General features: G+C 42.5%; 2 protein-coding genes and 1 long non-coding RNA gene across 5 annotated transcripts in view; 2 read left to right on the top strand and 1 right to left on the bottom strand.

The window, feature by feature from the left end:
* Positions 1 to 2,014: 2,014 nt before the first annotated feature.
* Positions 2,015 to 14,127, top strand: tmem245 (transmembrane protein 245). Its single transcript, XM_019869251.1, has 21 exons — positions 2,015 to 2,458; positions 3,080 to 3,197; positions 3,349 to 3,444; positions 3,699 to 3,806; positions 5,254 to 5,457; positions 5,527 to 5,745; positions 6,102 to 6,209; positions 6,634 to 6,837; positions 6,907 to 7,076; positions 8,306 to 8,329; positions 9,829 to 9,933; positions 10,027 to 10,109; positions 10,200 to 10,290; positions 10,770 to 10,868; positions 10,944 to 11,075; positions 11,160 to 11,282; positions 11,378 to 11,523; positions 12,518 to 12,618; positions 12,713 to 12,887; positions 13,379 to 13,573; positions 13,660 to 14,127. The coding sequence occupies exons 1-21, from the start codon at positions 2,015 to 2,017 to the stop codon at positions 13,706 to 13,708; spliced, it is 2,994 nt and encodes a 997-aa protein (XP_019724810.1). The 3' UTR covers positions 13,709 to 14,127.
* LOC109515459 (uncharacterized) lies at positions 4,084 to 4,832 on the top strand. Its single transcript, XR_002168195.1, has 3 exons — positions 4,084 to 4,221; positions 4,372 to 4,467; positions 4,722 to 4,832. It is a non-coding gene; the product is annotated as an uncharacterized LOC109515459 (long non-coding RNA).
* A 2,558-nt stretch (positions 14,128 to 16,685) lies between the features above and the next one.
* galnt1 (UDP-N-acetyl-alpha-D-galactosamine:polypeptide N-acetylgalactosaminyltransferase 1) overlaps positions 16,686 to 20,175 on the bottom strand; it is a 37,335-nt gene continuing 33,845 nt past the window's right edge. For all 3 annotated transcript variants that reach the window (XM_019869254.1, XM_019869252.1, XM_019869253.1), the window contains 2 exons: positions 19,928 to 20,062; positions 16,686 to 18,997 (listed from right to left, as the gene is read on the bottom strand). In XM_019869254.1, coding sequence (XP_019724813.1) covers positions 18,851 to 18,997; positions 19,928 to 20,062 — 282 coding nt within the window. In that variant the 3' untranslated portion in view covers positions 16,686 to 18,850. The remainder of the gene's footprint in view (positions 18,998 to 19,927; positions 20,063 to 20,175) is intronic.

Below are 20,175 nucleotides of genomic sequence, written 5' to 3'. Positions count from 1 at the left end.
ATATATTAAACTTGATGAATGGTATGGTGGTATGATATACTAATTGCAATAACTTAGAGTATGCTGTGCAATTGGCTGGGTATGTTGAATTAAAAAATAAAACATTACAATTATTTTTTATTCATTGTACATTTTTAATCCCTAATGGAGGATTGAATTTCAGGGATTAAAATTTGTATAGTAATGCCTTTCATGTCAATATACTGTACTATCTACAGTGATATCTACATAATACCATTAAAAGTTCAAATAAAACGTGCCAAAACTGTTTTGTCGGTAGTCAATCCCTGTCCATCCCTCCTTTCTGCAATACTAGACCCACATTCGACATTATTATAAATCCTAAAACAGAATGCAAGTTGATGATCGTACCTGGATAGATGTTGTGGTGGCAGGCACAGGCATACAACACAGCCGGACACTGAGTGACAATACACTATCAAACTGGATAATCGCAAACACATCTGTCTGTATTCTGTTTTTGTTTGGATTACATTTAGTTTTGTTTCCCCATGTGCCTTTTTTGTCTTCCTCATTGGGTTTTGATTCCACTGATCTTGTCATCGGGTCCCTCGTGTTAACCAACAAGCTCCCTCAACCCTTTGCGTCTTTTCTGCGTGTCCTTTGTTGTCTTGACAGTTTGCTTGTATTTCGTTCTCTATTTGCCGGACTGATGCTGTCACGTTGTTTTGTTTTACTGTCATGTTTTTTTTTGTTTATTATTTTGGTTTATTGGGGTTTTTCAGGGCTTTGTGTCCACAGAGTGGATATTTGAGTCTGTTGTAATAATCATCTTATTTTTTGGCAGCACTATCGTGACACAGACTCACTGCATGGATAATCGCAAACACATCTGTCTGTATTCTGTTTTTGTTTGGATTACGTTTAGTTTTTTTTCCCCATGTGCCTTTTTTGTCTTCCTCATTGGGTTTTGATTTCACTGATCTTGTCATCCGGGTCCCTCGTGTTAACCAACCAGCTCCCTCAACCCTTTGCGTCTTTTCTGGGTGTCCTTTGTTGTCTTGACACTTTGCTTGTATTTCGTTCTCTGGCTTCTGTCAGTATTTGCCGGACTGTTGCTGTCACGTTGTTTTGTTTTACTGTTATGTTTTTTTTTTGTTTATTATTTTGGTTTATTGGGGGTTTTCAGGGCTTTGTGTCCACAGAGTGGATATTTGAGTCGGTTGTATTGATTACCATATTTATTGGCAGCACTATGGTGACACAGACTCACTGCCGCACTCAGCCGTTTTGCTTCTTGTGCAGCTGCAAATGTAAACAGTACTACATCTTCGGGGGTGCTTTAAACGTCCAAAAAACCCCAAACAATTAGCGAAACATGAGCTTCGTCCCAAACTCCGTTTCCCATGGTGCCTTTCGTCGTGGTTACGTCACGCCTTAGGCTTTCACATGCAGCAAGAGACAACTTAGGGGGAAATCTATTTTTTGTTCAAATGCTTCTTCATAATTTTTTGTTAGTTTTTTTACGGTATCCCTTTTTTTTTCAGATTTTTTTTTCATGTCAATTATTTGTCCATTTTTGTCATTCACACAGTACCCACATATTTAGAGTTTATCATTTGCAGTTCACCTACTTGCAGATTTTAGGGGGAAATCTATTTTTTGTTCAAATGCTTCTTCATAATTTTTTTGTTTGTTTTTTTATGGTATCATTTTTTTTTCCAGATTTTTTTTTAATGTCAATTATTTGTCCATTTTTGTCATTCCCCCAAATAGTGGTAGTCCCCTGCACTGTTGTAGGCTATATTTAGTTGCAGAACCCCACACTGTTCAACAGTTTAGTCGCACTCAGCCGTTTTGCTTCTTGTGCAGCTGCAAATCTAAACATCACTACATCTTCGGGGGTGCTTTAAACGTCCAAAAACCCCTAAACAATTAGCGAAACATGAGCTTCTTCCCAAACTCCGTTTCCCATGGTGCCTTTCGTCATGGTTACGTCACACGTTAGGCTTTCACATGCCGCAAGAGACAACAAGACAAGACTGGGGTCAATATGGCCGACGAGGAGGTCTCGTCACCGGACCCTGCCGCCGGTGCTATCTTCGTGGCTATCTGTTGCGGGGCGGCGGTGCTAGTGTACTTCATCCTGGAGGCCTTTCTCCGGCCGCTTCTCTGGGCGGTGCTGTGCGGCACCTTCCTCCACCCTTTCAAATACTCCCTCGCCCGTCTCGGACGCTCTTGGCTCAGCGGCCTGCAGGACACCGGGACGCCCATCGTGGTGGGAACTCTGCTAGTGCCGGTGTGGTGCGTCAACCACACGGTGGACTTCATGGGGCGGCAGGTGATGGAGAAGCTCCCCCTGCTCCTCGCCATCGGAGCTGGAGCGCCGCTGCTCTACGTCCTCTACGTGTCTTGGAGCGTCGTCGGGATGCAGGTGTTTCTCGGCCACCTTTGGGGGGTCATTGCAGCGGGGCTGGACTATTTCCACGCGGTCTGGGTGAGTGGATTGACAATGACAGCTGAGTTGCTTCTCCCCACCTCTCCTGTCTTCATCGATGATAAAAGACTGTGTGTGTGGTTGTGAAAATTGGTCAATCAAAACTGAGGCTTCCCTTTGAGTTTGTGTTTATATTGCCTTGGGTACACAAATTTGCCATTTGCTGCGTGATTTCAATTATACAGGATCTATATGTCACAAAGGATATACTTTAAAAAAGCAAACTACAACCATTAGAATCCCCTGAAGTTAAACACACTTACTTACACAGACACATTTTTCCAGAATTCCCCCAGTAGCTCTATCGTCACGGCTATCTCATGTCATGCACGTTTCCAAAATGGAATAAGCCAGGAAGTTGCTTCAGCATGACAATGTTCTTCTCGGCCAGGAATCTTCGGTTGCTCATGTCCTGGTGAAAGCAGCCGCAAGTTTTCACCCCGCAACTCTGACCTATTCTCTTGTCACCGAACGGGGCAAATGGAAGAAAATGTCTTTTTAGCCTCACAGTTTTGAGCTTCAAATCTCTGGCTTCCTCTTATGTTACAAGAACATGCCTTAGAGCAAGTCATGATAACATTCTGTCCCGTGTGTTAAACATCCTTTGTTGTGTGGTGATAGGTTTGCACAGTGGTCATTGGCTATTTGTTGGCAGTCTGCTTTAAATGGAGTCCCCACACTGAAGGCTACCTGAGGTCCGCCGCCCTGCCTGTGTGGACCACTCTGCTTTTCTACATTGGTGAGTGGAAGTAACATGAGAAAGTCTGCTCCTATTTTTAAGTCCACTGGATGCATTCCGTCTGACCCTCGAGGCTTGAAAATGTTTCTCGTGATTGAGTACAATTGTGTGTTTATCCGATCAATTCATAGTCGTTGCTGTTTCACTCTAGTGTCTTTGACGGGCTCGTGGAGGGTTCCTTTATTTGTGGTGGTGGTGCTGCTGCTCATTGTGGGCTCCCAAGAGAAGCCCCCTGTCCGTGGCAGAGGTGAGGCTTGTGAATAGGCACTCAAAAATGGGTTTGGTGTGTCTGAGTTGGCCCTACTGTCACTAATTAAAAATCCAGATTACGGGACTGTCATGTATTGGTACCAGCAGTCAAGGACCGACACAGACGCTGATCCTCAGTCACTTTACTTCATTGAACAAACGAAACTACTAACGCTATTTTTTTAATTATATATATGTGAGGATTTTTTGGGTGGAATTTTTTTTGTTGATGTTGTGATATGATCATTTAAGGAGAGCTGCCTGGGCAAGTGTTGTCGTTTGCTGCTAACACGATTTACATGGCCATTGCCTGTGGCAGCCTGCAATCCAAAACTGAGCCTGGCGAAAGATGCACCACAGGTGAGAAAATGTTTTTTTTTTTTTTGGTCTTACATTTATTTATTTATTGCTAATTCTTCTCGGCCAGGAATCTTCGGTTGCTCATGTCCTGGTGAAAGCAGCCGCAAGTTTTCACCCCGCAACTCTGACCTATTCTCTTGTCACCGAACGGGGCAAATGGAAGAAAATGTCTTTTTAGCCTCACAGTTTTGAGCTTCAAATCTCTGGCTTCCTCTTATGTTACAAGAACATGCCTTAGAGCAAGTCATGATAACATTCTGTCCCGTGTGTTAAACATCCTTTGTTGTGTGGTGATAGGTTTGCACAGTGGTCATTGGCTATTTGTTGGCAGTCTGCTTTAAATGGAGTCCCCACACTGAAGGCTACCTGAGGTCCGCCGCCCTGCCTGTGTGGACCACTCTGCTTTTCTACATTGGTGAGTGGAAGTAACATGAGAAAGTCTGCTCTTATTTTTAGTCCACTGGATGAATTCAGTCTGACCCTCGAGGCTTGAAAATGTTTCTCGTGATTGAGTACAATTGTGTGTTTATCCGATCAATTCATAGTCGTTGCTGTTTCACTCTAGTGTCTTTGACGGGCTCGTGGAGGGTTCCTTTATTTGTGGTGGTGGTGCTGCTGCTCATTGTGGGCTCCCAAGAGAAGCCCCCTGTCCCTGGCAGAGGTGAGGCTTGTGAATAGGCACTCAAAAATGGGTTTGGCGTGTCTGAGTTGGCCCTACTGTCACTAACTAAAAATCCAGATGACGGGACTGTCATGTATTGGTGCCAGCAGTCAAGGACCGACGCAGCCGCTGATCCTCAGTCACTTTACTTCATTGAACAAACGAAACTACTAACGCTATTTTTTTAATTATATATATGTGAGGATTTTTTGGGTGGAATTTTTTTTGTTGATGTTGTGATATGATCATTTAAGGAGAGCTGCCTGGGCAAGTGTTGTCGTTTGCTGCTAACACGATTTACATGGCCATTGCCTGGGGCAGCCTGCAATCCAAAACTGAGCCTGGCGAAAGATGCCCCACAGGTGAGAAAATGTTTTTTTTTTTTTTGGTCTTACATTTATTTATTTATTGCTAAAAAAAAAACACATGCATTAAGAACCTCATCAATACTTGCATAACAAATGAAGGATGTTGTAGATTTGTTATGCAAGTACAGTGGATACTAAAAAGTCAACAACTTGTTCAAATGTCAGGTTCTGATGGCTGATATAAACTTTTTCCAACAGGAATGTGACATAACTCGTACAACTCCATTAAAAAAAAAAAATGAGGATGTAAACATAACCAACTGTGATGATATAGTTGTGTTAAGCGTGTTTAGGCTTAAGTTGATTTCCATGTGAACTGTTAACAAATATATTTGCAAATTTTGAAAAGTCACTTGTGGACCAAGTGTTTCGAGAAATCCTCTTGAGATTCAGGCCACTTGCCGTTTGTCTTAACAAGATGGTGACAGCGACTCGGTGGACAACCTCGCTGCCACCCCAGCGTTCACTCAGAGCTCTCGAAGAGTACCGACCGCTCTTTTCCAGAAGAAGTCCTCCCACAAGGCCAGCGACATCTACTTCATCCTCTTGGCCTGGGCCATAGTCCTGGTCCAGATCTGGCTCAACTTGTGGGTCCTGCAGCTCCTTCCCATCCCCGTGGCCGGTAACATTCACCCTGACATTTCATCTTTTGCCTCTCAAATGTACGCCTGACACCTGTGTTGATACGTAGTGTGGGTCATGAAGAAGCTGGTGGTCCATTTTGGCCTGAAGAGTTTTGCGGCGAGGACTATGAGCTTGTGGTGGGCCATGCTGGAGAAGTTTGGGCGGGAACGAGAGGAGGCTCTGCTGCCGGGTCCGATCAAAGGCTTGGCGCAATTCTTGCTGCGTATTGACACAAAGGTAACACTTGTCCTTTTGTTCAGAGATTTGTGTGGCCGTGTCCTGCATGGTCGCACTTTGGAAACTCCACACAAAACTGGATTTGGGCTTTTATCTTTGGCTTTCACTTGACAGCCCGTTTCCACGTGGACATCATTGTTACCTCGAACATCAAATGGCTTCACATGATCACTTTCTATTCACGTGTCATTTTCTTTTTTGTTCCTTTGAATAATGCAGTTCATTTGGAGGCGGAACTACTGTATTGGCCCCGAATATAAGACTGTGTTTTTTGCCTTCGCTGATCCTCAGTCACTTTACTTCATTGAACAAACGAAACTACTAACGCTATTTTTTTAATTATATATATGTGAGGATTTTTTGGGTGGAATTTTTTTTGTTGATGTTGTGATATGATCATTTAAGGAGAGCTGCCTGGGCAAGTGTTGTCGTTTGCTGCTAACACGATTTACATGGCCATTGCCTGTGGCAGCCTGCAATCCAAAACTGAGCCTGGCGAAAGATGCACCACAGGTGAGAAAATGTTTTTTTTTTTTTTGGTCTTACATTTATTTATTTATTGCTAAAAAAAAAACACATGCATTAAGAACCTCATCAATACTTGCATAACAAATGAAGGATGTTGTAGATTTGTTATGCAAGTACAGTGGATACTAAAAAGTCAACAACTTGTTCAAATGTCAGGTTCTGATGGCTGATATAAACTTTTTCCAACAGGAATGTGACATAACTCGTACAACTCCATTAAAAAAAAAAAATGAGGATGTAAACATAACCAACTGTGATGATATAGTTGTGTTAAGCGTGTTTAGGCTTAAGTTGATTTCCATGTGAACTGTTAACAAATATATTTGCAAATTTTGAAAAGTCACTTGTGGACCAAGTGTTTCGAGAAATCCTCTTGAGATTCAGGCCACTTGCCGTTTGTCTTAACAAGATGGTGACAGCGACTCGGTGGACAACCTCGCTGCCACCCCAGCGTTCACTCAGAGCTCTCGAAGAGTACCGACCGCTCTTTTCCAGAAGAAGTCCTCCCACAAGGCCAGCGACATCTACTTCATCCTCTTGGCCTGGGCCATAGTCCTGGTCCAGATCTGGCTCAACTTGTGGGTCCTGCAGCTCCTTCCCATCCCCGTGGCCGGTAACATTCACCCTGACATTTCATCTTTTGCCTCTCAAATGTACGCCTGACACCTGTGTTGATACGTAGTGTGGGTCATGAAGAAGCTGGTGGTCCATTTTGGCCTGAAGAGTTTTGCGGCGAGGACTATGAGCTTGTGGTGGGCCATGCTGGAGAAGTTTGGGCGGGAACGAGAGGAGGCTCTGCTGCCGGGTCCGATCAAAGGCTTGGCGCAATTCTTGCTGCGTATTGACACAAAGGTAACACTTGTCCTTTTGTTCAGAGATTTGTGTGGCCGTGTCCTGCATGGTCGCACTTTGGAAACTCCACACAAAACTGGATTTGGGCTTTTATCTTTGGCTTTCACTTGACAGCCCGTTTCCACGTGGACATCATTGTTACCTCGAACATCAAATGGCTTCACATGATCACTTTCTATTCACGTGTCATTTTCTTTTTTGTTCCTTTGAATAATGCAGTTCATTTGGAGGCGGAACTACTGTATTGGCCCCGAATATAAGACTGTGTTTTTTGCCTTGAAATAAGACTGAAAAAGTGGGGGTCGTCTTATGTTCCGGGTCTAGACATCATACCCATTCACCACGCTAGATGGCGCCAGATATCATTGAACCGAATGCTGAACTTGACTCCCCAGGCCAAAGTGAACCCCTGCCACGAAGAATAAAAATAAAAATAGCGGTAGCACGAAGAAGAAAAATAAAAAATAGCGATAAGAAGGAAAAGAGAAGAAAATAATAGAAGAGATAACAGAAAATGGAGAAACGTAGTGACAATCTGGAGAAAAGTGGGTCGAAGATCGGCCAGGTTAACCGGCAGCTGAGGAGAAGTTATGATGTAATTTACATTTCAAAAACCAGAAGCCATTCATTTACGAATGTGATTGCACTTTAGATTTGAATGAGGCAAAATAACATGCCTTTTCTCTCAAATATATTGCTTTTATCATTTGTTTCAGATGTACTGTAATTATTTTCTGTATAAAAATTAATTTGGTGTTCAAAAAGTCTTTTTTCAAACTTGAGTCTTGAAAAAGGGGGTCGTCTTATAATCAGGGCCGTCTTATATTCGGGCCAATACGGTAATTGTCCTCATCTTAGACCATCCTGATGTTTTATTAATATTTACTATCTGCGTGGATGTAGAAGACATCTAATTAAGGAGAGATGTTTGTTTACGTGTGCAGCACATTTTCAATTGGGGCCTGGTGTTTTCACTAATCTGAGGCCACTATTTGAGTACAATATTCAAGTCAAAGATTTTTTGTTCGAGGATCGCACTGGAGTACTTTGTTAAAAATCACCAGCCCACCAATCACCCTGTACTTGACGCCTTGCTTGTCACGTGCCTGCATCCAAACACAAGTGTTGTGTTGTGTTGCACGTGCGGGTGGGGGGGAAATGCGCTGACTGCACAATTTTTTTTTTTCCCAATAACAATCTTCCCACTGTGTCTTTGTCTCCTCTCCAAGCTGTGGCATTGGCTTAACAAGCAGGTAATGACTTGGTGATGAGAGAGGTCGTCAGCTAAGTGTGCGTGTGGATGAACAAAAGAGGGAAAAAGATCATCAAATATTGATATGTGTGTGAGTCCATTGCTTGGACTGGCTTTTTTTTAACTCTTTCATGACCTTCCCTCGTCTACATGCTCGTCCTCTTGAGTTCCAGCTTTTAGATTTTAGTTTGTCCTCACGGGAAGATGCAGTAAAAGTTGATTGGACTTTTTACCTTCCCGTTTTTGTTGGGGGGGGAGGGGCTCCCACTGCTGCTTCTGCATCTTATCTGTGATGTTTTTGCTTTGAGTGCATGTGATTTATGCAGACTTTAATCCAGCAGAGTGGAGTTGCAGATTGTATTTTTTTCCAACTCATTTGACAACACGCAGCAGTTTGGCAGAGAACTGAAATATTCTTCAAAAAAGAGCCTTCGAGGTCTTGATCGCCACTCCCTATTTCGGGTTACTGACTTTAATAAAAAGAGAAAATTAATTACATGTACATATTATGTATGTAAAGTACACGTCTCAAAGTCAAGGCCCGTGGGCCATATCCGGCCCCTCATGTCATTTTATATGGCCCGCGGGAGCAAATCATGTGTGCCAACTGTCATAATTCTTGCTGAAATCTGTACCGGAAAGTCAAATTGTCATGGGTAATAAATAACGTTGAGATTTTACACCGGTCCTCCGAGGGAAGCCGTCACTCCGAAGTGACCCGCGACAAAAAATGAGTTTGACACCCCTGATGTAAAGCAGCCATGTAGCTTTGCCTTGGTCAAACTGAATTTTTGATATATAAGTCCTGCCGAAACCTGCAATCAAACTTAATTTTTGATATACAAGAGTGCTGCCGAAACCTGCAAAACGGTGGGATTTGCTGCTTAATTCATATTGCCCCAAACGCAATAAAAACCCAATGCTGTGGTTCGACTAGTGAGCGTGCGTAGAACTTCATATTGTCAAGAGCATTTTTGACTTGCCTTGCCCTTTTGAGGGACCAGAGAGCGGCACGGTTATGGACACAATATAAATAACAAAACGCAGAAGCAACGGCATTCAAACCCGAGAAGGGTGTGATGAAACCTATACATTGATATCCAGCATGTATTTACATTTTTACACTGATAACGTCACATTGCAGGACACTTAATACTTGGTGCACATTGTTTTATGTTTGGTTCCAGTGTTTGGCAACACAAATAGCGAACATGTGTGCTGACTGAACGCAAACTTTGGCTTTGCACCTTTTTTTAAAAAAGTGTTTTGTTTCTTGCACATCGTGTTGAAGTGTAAGGATCTGTGTGCGCTTGTGTTTGGCTTTGCCATTTAATTTTTTTTTTAAATATAAACTTTTGGCTTCTAAAACAGTGTGAATTTTTAGATTACTTTTTTAAAAAATGCAAAGCAGCCATATCGGAAGGACATGCGTTTCACTACCTGCCGCACTTCTTATTGCCTTCCCTTTCCTTTTGGCCCCCTGTTGTGTCCTCCATGTAGATGGTGGTGTGGCTGGAGCGCTCTTTGGATAAAATCATCAGCATCTTCATCATCATCCTCCTGGTCGCAGGGACCATCCTCATGGGTCTGCTCCTCACAGCCATGGTATGATTGTTGTTGTCTTTTTTTTTTAAATTTGGATTTAAATATCTCCATCTCTGCATTATGAGTGCTATTCTCTTGGATGAATGCATCCAGGTTCACCATGAAAGCGCTCACATCATTGACGTCACCGGTAATCTCATCAACGAGACGGTCTCCAACCACCCAGAGTGGGCAAAGTAAGGCAGCCATCTTGTTCTTTCAGTTTGGAAATGTGTCACTTGCACAGAGAGATGACCTTCTCTCTTTGATTTTTCTCTCGTGGACAGCTTGCTCCCAGAAGCTCGCGTGATCCAGAAGGCTGTGAATTCAGCTGCCACTAACGTCTATGAGCATGGAAGAGAGTGGATAACGCAAAAAGTTGGCATTACTTGACTTTCATCTACATTTCTACAAAGTATTTAATCACACTCATGTTATTTTTGTGGGGGGGTGGGCGTTCGGCATGAAATGTAGCCCTTTTTCCACGATTCTGTAAATGGGGGAGACTAGGACTGACACTTATTTAGTGCTAATGTTGAACATGAAACAATCACAGTTCCTGTCGTACCCCCCCCCCCAAAAAAAAATACATATTGAAAATATTTTTTTCTTCCACATTGGCAGTTGTTGAGATCGTTGACAGGAAGGCAATTATTGCCCCCCCCCAACAATCGTTCGTCGGTGTTGATGTCAAATTCAATCACTCAGTAGATTAATTAATTAGTGAATTAATTTGTTAACTAATTAATTAATTAAAAAAGTATTATTATTATTATTATTTTTTTTTGTTTTTTTTTTTGCTTACTCGTCCAAATTATAACTCGACCGTGTTTTGTTGTGTGTGTACGTGCGCGCAGCTTCAGAAGATGTTGGGGGACAAGGTGAACAACACGGATGTGATCGAGAAGCAAGTGCTGGAGCTCTGGGACCGACTCTACCACTCGTGGTTTGTGAAGGTACCAATGGATGTAGGGTGGCGTGTTTCTTGAAAGGGTTTGCTTTTCTGAAAATGCAGACGCGCCTGTTTGTAGAATGTGACCCACTCGGGTCGCTCTCGTGGTACCAAGTTGAATATTCAGAGAACAAACAGCTGGTTGGTGGACATCCTGGACTGGAAGGACGTCGCCTCCTTCCTTCAAGAGAATATTGAGACACTGTGGTCTGTAAGTGGTGTTGAATTTTTTGCAGCAAAATGCGAGTTGTTTGTAAATCATGAGATGTTTTTCAAGCTTGATGTTTTCTTTCAGATCCTGGAGTCACTGTGGGTCGTGATGAGCAGGAACGTTGGCCTCCTCATCACCACCACCACCACACTCCTCACCGTCGTGTTTCACAGTGGCACAGCTCTGCTCAATTTTGTCCTCAGCCTGGTAAGGGGAGGGGCGGGGGGCACCTTCCTCATCCTCTTCCTCCTGCTTCCTGTGTTGTGGGAGTGCCCAAAAATGAGTTTGGTATGTCATCTCAGGTGATTTTCTTGACCACCCTGTTCTACCTGCTGAGCTCCAGCGGAGAGTATTACAAACCCGTCAAGTGGGTCATCAGCCTGACCCCTCTCTCGCAGCCGGGACCCTCATCCAACATCATAGGGCAGTCTGTGGAGGAGGCCATCAGGTAGCTTCCTGAGCAAGAAATTACAATAATAATAATAATAATAATAATAGTCGCGAATTCATATCCCATTCGCTTCCTGGTATCTGCGACACTGTGCAATTCATAATGATCCAAATTTTTTCATGCTTCATACAATAGGCCTATTGCACATTCACTGCCATTGACGCCTGTTGACGTCAAATGCATATTTGAAAATATATTTTAACTTGGATGTCAATGATATTAATTAATATACACTCAATGTTATTTCTACAGTCCCTAATAATAATGATTATTTTTAGTAGTACTGGTCTTGGTCGTGGTGGTACATATAGTTACGTTTAAATTAATTTCTATGCGAATCCTCCAAGCACTTTAATGTAATCACCATAATTATCTATTTTTGTAAATTCATTAAATGTATTATTTATACTTAGTTTTTATGTGTGGAATATATTGTGGACATATTATTCATACTCCTTTGATATCGGTAAATTATGACAATCTTGGCAAAACTGGAAAATGACCATAATCTAAAAAAAATAAATAAAAAATACAAATATGCAAGAGTCGACTGTAGTTTTAAGTTGGAAGATCATCATTTAACAGATCTGGCTGAGTTGTGCCTCACTGGGTCTTACACTGCAACGTGAGTCGACCAAATAATTTTGGAGGGGCTTATGAATAATAGGAACGTTGAAATAGTTCAATTTTGAGTGAGTGCATTGGTTCGATTGTGACGGCACAAACATGTTGCCACGTAGCTGTAGATGAGTTCATTCGTAATCGCCTCACCTTAGTACAGTCCTTCTTACTTCAACTAATTGGTGGATTTTTGGACGGTAAGCTGTGAAGGAAAAAAATTGACAAATTTTAGAATCAATTTTAGTTTTAATCAGCATAAAAATCGAACTCAACGGAATGTTATATTTCCCAGTGTAGTTATTATCAGGCCTTTCATACCATGTCCTCTGTGTCGGAAGTAGCTACCGGTCATGTCTGTGTGTTTGCACAGAGGCGTGTTTGATGCCTCTCTCAAGATGGCCGCCTTCTACGGCCTGTACACTTGGCTCACTCACACCATCTTTGGCATCAACGTGGTCTTCATTCCGTCAGGTGAGCTTCACGCCAAATACGGCCTGTTTTCATCAATCTCGCACTCCAACCTTTTTTTCTTTTTTTCATTTATTTTTTGTTTCCCCGTTAAAAGCCCTGGCCGCCATCTTGGGCGCGGTGCCCTTCCTGGGCACGTACTGGGCCGCCGTGCCCGCCGTGTGTGACCTGTGGCTGGCGCAAGGCGAAGGCGTCAAGGCCGCGCTGCTGCTTGTCTGCCATTTGCTGCCCACCTACTTTGTGGACACCGCCATCTACTCCGACATCTCTGGGTGTGTAACTCAAACGCCGGACACTTTATTAGGAACACCTGCGCAATCACATTCTATACACCCAACAGAGTTGTCTCTTCATTTGGTCAAGAAAAGCAAATCTATCAAGAAGATGCGGTATAGTTCTACATTTTCTTTTTTTTGTTGCCAAATATCCTATTTCCTCAAATCGAGGCCTTTTTTCAAAGCAGTTCCCCAAATAAACACCCGGCTCTTTAATAAATCAAGAATGCAACTGTTGAAATAAAGGCCCACTCTTTGCAGTTGAATAAATAAACACCCTACCTCAAGTAGATGTTTTAGGTAAAAAAAAAAAAAAAAAACTGTTGTAGCTGCTTAATTGACAGATTCAAACAGCCAGTACAAAATGAAACTCTCACCAGAAGCGTGGAGCAGATGCCAGCACTGAATTACCTGCATCGCTAAACTGCTTAACCTTCCTAAGAGTTACAGTTAAGTCTGACATTGTGTGTGTGTGTGTGTGGTTTCAGGGGGGGTCACCCCTACCTGACCGGATTGGCGGTGGCGGGCGGCGCCTACTACCTGGGTCTCGAGGGCGCCATCATTGGGCCCATCCTGCTGTGCATCCTGGTGGTGGCGGCCAACATCTACAGCGCCATGCTGATGAGCCCCAACTCGGCAGCCCCTACGCCCATCCAGGCCGGTTGGCCCCAGCCCGGCAACAGGTCGCCATTGCCACGGCAACCGACACCCTACAAAAATAAAATCAAATAAACACATTCTTTTGACGTATACTTATTGTCCTCTCCAGGGCTTTCTCTGAGTCAACGCCCTCGGTCCTGAAGAAAAGTAGTGAGTAACGCCACTGCGGCGGAACGTCAGCCGGCTTGACGGCTCCTCCACATGCAGCTCCGCAGGTCCGGTGAGATGCCGCTACAGGAAAGGTGGCCTCACAGCCGCTCCCCCGCGATGCTTTGCTGTTGCTGCGGCATCGCTCGGAGCAATGAGGTGCCTGCTGCTGTCAACCAAAAAGATGATACGAACCACGTCGTCTCGTTGCCAAAATAGTTTTGCCAGCTCTACAGGGTGAGGTGGACTGCTCACACCCCAATGCACAACAACTTCTTTCCAAAGACTGTAGGCATTTTTTTGGGGGGGGGGGGGGGGGTTATGGTCACTCATGTGTAAGGTTGCAAAGGACCACAAAAGTTGGTTTAGGGTTTAAGAATACTTTTGGAAATATCAGTTGGACAAGTTAGGTACTTGAATTACAATTAGTATTGTAAATCACGATTAGTATTACAATCACTATTGAATTAGTGAGAACTCACTCAATTTAATGACTGCTGTCTTCCAACCCTACTTGAGTCTTGACAGTTTTTCAAGATATATAGATCAAAACCCCCAATGGGTAAGACACAAATACATCTTTGGGCTTGAATGAGTTAACCCTAAATCTAAAAATGTTTTGTTGTATCTTGGTGACAAAAAACAAATGCTGTCGTGATGGTTGGACATTGGGTTTAATAGGTTGTGCTTTGGCACCATCTTGTGGTGTCTACAGCCAATTAATTCATTTTTAGGTGGCTTCAGAGTAAAATAATTGATTTTTGGTGGATAAAAATAAAGACCCTAGAAAATGTGGAGATCCATGTTTTTCATTGTACATTAACGACGCATGGAAATGTTTTATTTTTAACCTGAATTTTAGGTGATTTTTGCAACCCTACTCATGTGTCCATTCAAGTAGTGCTGAGTTTGCACAAAAAGAAAAATGTAGCTTTAATAAAAACGCATACACCTGTTCTCTTTGAACACACTGAGTTTTTTTTTTAAAGAAGCAGTAAAGAACTTGTTTGCTTCCCTCCCATCCTGTTATGAAGTACAACCCCAACTGAAGTGTTAAAGCTTTTTGATGATTTTAGCCAGCCTACAATTCAAAACATTGACATGACAAGTTCTGTGTACCGGTTGAGTCACTGACAACTAAAGTGGGCTAACTCTCTTGATTGACGTTTGATTTTCGTGCAAAAACAAAAACAAAGCAGATACTACCACCGCTCCAAATCAAGGTTTGACATACGCTTTTGTCATAAAACGGGACGATCCAATTCAAGCTTCGGTGCCTGTTAGACTGATGAAAGATTTGACAGATGTGCGGACTGAGACCACTGTCACACTATTAGTGGCAGCGGCAGCCAGAATACTTGAGCTCAGAACTCGCCCTCCTGCAAAATGACAACGATGGAGTGAAGTCCACTTTAGTTCATCGATGACGAACCGATTTTCATCACGCGTATTTACTTGTTTTCTCTACACCAGCACTTTTCAGAGTTCTGTCGTGCTTACAGCCACCTAAACGCGTATTTACTTGTTTTCTCTACACCAGCACTTTCAGAGTTCTGTCGTGCTTACAGCTTTGCCTTGTGATCTGTGGCTAAGTGACAACCCGTGAATGTGTTTTTTGTCGGGTGTGCAAACAATGCCAGTGTTTACAGTTTTACTTTTTTTTCTTTTTATGACTACATTACTGTTTGTTTTCCCCAAAGAATAGATCGGCACTGCCAAATAAACACCACTGTTAGAAGTAACCATGACCCTTTAATCTGAGCTGTGACATTTTTTTTTAATTTTGTTTTAAATACTGGTAAAATACCGAACCTGATCAAAAATATGGAATTAAAATTTTCATAGATACATGTAGTGAAGTGACCCGAGCAGCATGCTGCCCGTGGGTAACGGGTAGCCCCCCAAGTGCCACTTGAGTACCTATTCTAAAAATAGCTCACCAGTGTTGGGGGGGCATGGTAATTTTCTCAGAATTTTGTAGAAGCAATCATTTGAAATCATAAACATGGTCTGCTGCCACATAAATGGATTATTACATTAATGACATTAAGATATTTTAAATGAGATTGAGTAAATTCGTTATTTCAAAAGTGGTTATTAAACTGGTGGTATTCGCATGACACACAAAGCAGTTTTCAACTTCAAAAAGGTTGCTGACCCCTGCAATAGACAATTGGATTCAATGACAACTCTGTATTACCTGTAATACAATTTGAAAAGTAATTGTAATATACAACACAGTACTATTCATATAAAATTATTTGTATGTAAGAAATGAATATCTTGCACAGCTACAAATCACGCAGTAGTTATACTGTTTCCTGTAATCCTAATTTTTTTCCCCAAATTAGTGCGTTTTTATATTGTAAGACAATAGTCATGCATTGGAATCCCAAGCATAAAAAGTCTTATTAGACTTGGCCTGCAAGCGTGACGCCGTGATTATTGTAATGAGTTGCGACTGATTTTTATTTTTTTTTTCCAAATAACTTTTGTCACGTGAGGCTTTATGCATGTATTTATTGCAGCAAATGTGACTGATAAATATATATTCCATTGTCCCCGTTTGAAGCATGTTTAGCTCGGATGCTGTGAAATGTTTGATGAGAAAAGTGTAGGAGGATAAAAATACAATTAAATACATTATTCAGTATGCAGAGGAAGCACACAAACAGAATAATCATACAATATTTAACGCCAATGGGAAACAAAGATTTTCTGCGATTTTTGCTGATGAATAATTCAGCGCATCATGTTGTCAATCCTTTGAGGGACCAGAACGATGTTAAAGGGGAATGCCCCTGTAACAGAGCACATCCATTATTTTTCACTGCTAGAAATAACACGTGATGTGTATTCAGAATTGCTCTGTAAGTCTGTCAGGCACGTTCCCAAAAAGAAAAAAAAAAAAAAAAAAACGAGTTGTGTCACTGTAAGTAAATGTTCACTGTCAAATCAAGGCTGAGAAAGAACAAAGACTCACATAGGTGACGGTTGTCCGTGACAGGCCGTGTAAATGCCTTCACTTTTATTTCCTATATTTGGAAGCGTTCACTGTCGAAAAAGCTGCACGTGTCAGTCAGCACATTTCAGTACAATCTAAACACAAAACGTCTCCTTGGCCATGTCACAGTTGCTAAAATGATTCTTCCAAAGAGTGTAAACACCGTCACTGTTGGGAATCATCATTCCCTACTCCCTAATCACTCCATATGGATTTTTATACAGTGGACTCAAAAGTGCACCCCCCCCCACTCACAAGGAATTCCTAATATTGTTGCTGTGGTAGGCTTGTTAGGGCACAGAGGTGCTGTAGTAACAAAGCAGCCCCAGACCATCACACAGTCAATTTTTAGTCCATTATGAAAAGAAACCGCAATTTCGACCACAGTGAATGTGTTTGGAATCATTCCGTTACTTCCCTACTCATTTTTTTCTTGTCGACTTTTTTGTGAACTGTAGATCCTCTGCTTAAAAAAGCCCTTCATACTCAGTCGCCGTATCTGGATTTTTAGCGGACCAAAGATCCTGAATAAGCAAAGCAGCCCCAGACTGTCGCAGTTTTAGTGAAGCCTATAGTTAACTACGTACAAATCCCTAGTGATTATGCAAGAGTAATTAGGGACTATGGCAGGAGAGATTCTGAACACAGCTTGTAAAAATCTTTGATGACAACACAGACTCTCAGTGATATGTAAAACACAATGAAACATGATGGCCATTAGTGCTGAACTAAATGAGATATGATGTAAAATCGGGGTAAAATATGATACGCTGAGATATCGTCACCTTCCTAAAATAATGGCTGGTCATTTTTTCAGAAAACATAAAACAAACACAAAAAAACATCAATGATTCTCTTTATTAATAAATGCATCAGGGGTAAAATTGAATGATCTGTTGAACTAAATATGTCGTGATTTTAGCAGATGTGGCCAGCATCCTGAGGAGGTGATTAAGGCAAAAAAAAAAAAAAAAAGGTTTTGTCAGAATGGAACATAGGCCATTATTTTAAGAGGCTGACGATGTGCAAGATGTCTTCCTCTCAACTCTTGTGCCTAAACGACTCAGTGGCGCCCTCCGACAGGCTTTGTGGAGAAGCAAGAACTCGAAAAGCCGCAGAAAAAAAACCAAATGGGTCAATTTTGCTACCAACTAAGGTGGAAGAAGGTTGTCACGCCACACACTGGAGTGTTGCTTTAAAGCAGGGTTCCGAAAGCTCTTTTGGTTTTTGTAATTAAATCGTGTGCACTGTTTGGCGCATCTTTAATTGATGTACAGGAAGTAGACTCATGGCAGGATGTATTTTCCTAACTTGCCTAATTGGGCTCTCCAGTTCACCTGCGACCCTAAATGAAGACAAGAGTGCTATAAATGTGGAAACGTTTGGCCAAACCCTGCTTTCATGTGAGCGACCAATGGACTCGAGGGTCAGACTGTGTGTGTGTGCGTGTGTGTGTCTGTGTGTGTGTGTAAATAGGCAGTGAGCAGTATTCTAGCCTCAATGCTAAACGGGACAAGAGACAACCATGTAAAAACAGGACATAGAAAAGGTGTGATATCACAAACGTTATTGATCTTCTCTGCCTCTCCAAATGTCTGTAGCAGTCCTTGAGGCCCACGTCTGTCTGCAGGGTGTAAAGACAAGGAGAAGACACTAGGGGGAGACACACTGTAAGGAGGCACACAATGGGGAAACAGCCTTCATAGGAGCTCTTCACAATGCATGACTGAATTAAATATAAAAAACAAAACAAACAAGTTAGACACACACACACACACACACACACACACACACACACACACACACACACACACACACACACACACACGCAAATTAAGTGCACACACTCCATAACAAGAGGCAGTCAGTAAACGTTACATGATGATGTGACAGGTGGGCATCAGTCACTCGCCGAGAACATCCGGCATCCCCCGGTGGGAGTCTTTTCCCCCCCGGCTTCCTCCTGAGGATGCGACACTGTTCCTTGAGGTCGTACCATCCCAGGTGTTGTCCTCTCACATCCACACGGAGCACTAGTTACATTCTATTTTTTGTTGCTTGTTTTTTCTTTTTTTTAAAGACAAACGTTCCACCCCATGGCTTCTCATGGTCCGGTTGCTCCGCGTACGTGTGAAGTGAGTGTGCGCCATCAGAAGACTTCCGGTAGTGTGACGTTGCGGAGCAGCCACTGCTGCGAGCGCGAGTGCGTGCAGTCTCTGACGCTGGGCACTTGACTGTCCTCCTCGCTGGCCTTGTCCAAACACTGGTTGCTGTTGACGTGCACTAGGCTCAGCTTCTGCACAACACGCACACACAAAATTATTTCATCATTCACTCTGATTTAGCACAACGTCACGATCCGCTTTGGACACAATTGGTACCAGGAGCTTAAGTGGGGAATAAAACAACTATGGTCACCGTCTTGATACCTAAAGTCACAACCGTTAGAACCTATCAACACTATACAAAATGGCAATATGCACATGGAGAAAATTGTTGGTATCGCTCTGTTGATGAAAGGAAAACCCCCTAGTGTTCACAGAAATAACTTGAATCTGACAAAAAGCAACAACTAATAAAAACATTGATGGAAAAATAACCAGGCGCACTTTTCAAGAAAAACGGGACTTTATTGGGCTAGTTCAATCAACACTGCTTTGCTGACGAGCTTGTATGTAGTATGCAGTTATATCTAGCTTGTATGTTGTACGTAGTAGTTTTGGGCGATTGGGGTTTGGGCGTTTGGGAGATTGGGGTTAGGGCGATTGGGGTTAGGGCGTTTGGGGTTTGGGCGATTGGGGTTAGGGCGATTGGCAGGTACGATGCTACAGATATATTTCAAGTTTTTATCTTGATAAAATTTGATTGTGAAGCCCTATAATGTCCTGTATAGGTTTGGAGTTGGCAAAGGTGATGTATTGAAAAAATAAAGCTAACTTTTTTTGCTTTAATATCCTCAAATACGTGAATGCACATTTTCGTTTGTGGAGTTAAATCGGATATGAATGCAATGCGTGTGGCTGAGTGTGACTTTTTTTTTTTCTTTGTCCATGATTTTGTGACGTGACGGCATTATTATGAGCTATGAGGTGGATTTGGTCACTAAATACCCACTGAAAGCCCAGGTCCAAAACTTACCACTGGCCACTGATATATACATCGTCATCATGTTGTTTGTCTAAACTGTGACAGAGTCATGACGGTGGTGTCAAAAGTTTGCACTCACCACGGGGTCGTACTCCCACAGCTGGTTGCCTTTGAGATGGTGACACTTCAGCATCATGACAGGTCCATTTAATTTGGACACGTCCAGACACAAGTCGTCTGTTCTGATCTCCTTATTGGCTGTGTAAGAGAACACCTGCAAGGAACACCACCACCACCAACAACAACAAAAAGCTGCTTACGATGACGTCTTCAGCAGTTTGAAGGCATTTTGTAACCTTCAATTATTTCAGGCATCTCGTTTTGGGA

The sequence above is a fragment of the Hippocampus comes genome, unplaced genomic scaffold (assembly GCF_001891065.2).
Source record: "Hippocampus comes isolate QL1 unplaced genomic scaffold, H_comes_QL1_v1.1 scaffold372, whole genome shotgun sequence".
Classification (NCBI taxonomy): domain Eukaryota; kingdom Metazoa; phylum Chordata; class Actinopteri; order Syngnathiformes; family Syngnathidae; genus Hippocampus; species Hippocampus comes.
The sequence above is the reverse complement of the archived record's forward strand: the minus strand, read 5'-3'. Positions and strand labels throughout refer to the sequence as shown.

Excerpts from the sequence above, each read along its gene's own strand:
- tmem245 (XM_019869251.1), top strand. The coding sequence starts at position 2,015 with ATGGCCGACGAGGAGGTCTCGTCACCGGACCCTGCCGCCGGTGCTATC. Across the intron at positions 8,330-9,828 it reads GGCATTGGCTTAACAAGCAG|ATGGTGGTGTGGCTGGAGCG; the intron begins GTAATGACTTGG and ends TCCTCCATGTAG. Across the intron at positions 12,888-13,378 it reads ATCTACTCCGACATCTCTGG|GGGGGGTCACCCCTACCTGA; the intron begins GTGTGTAACTCA and ends GTGTGGTTTCAG.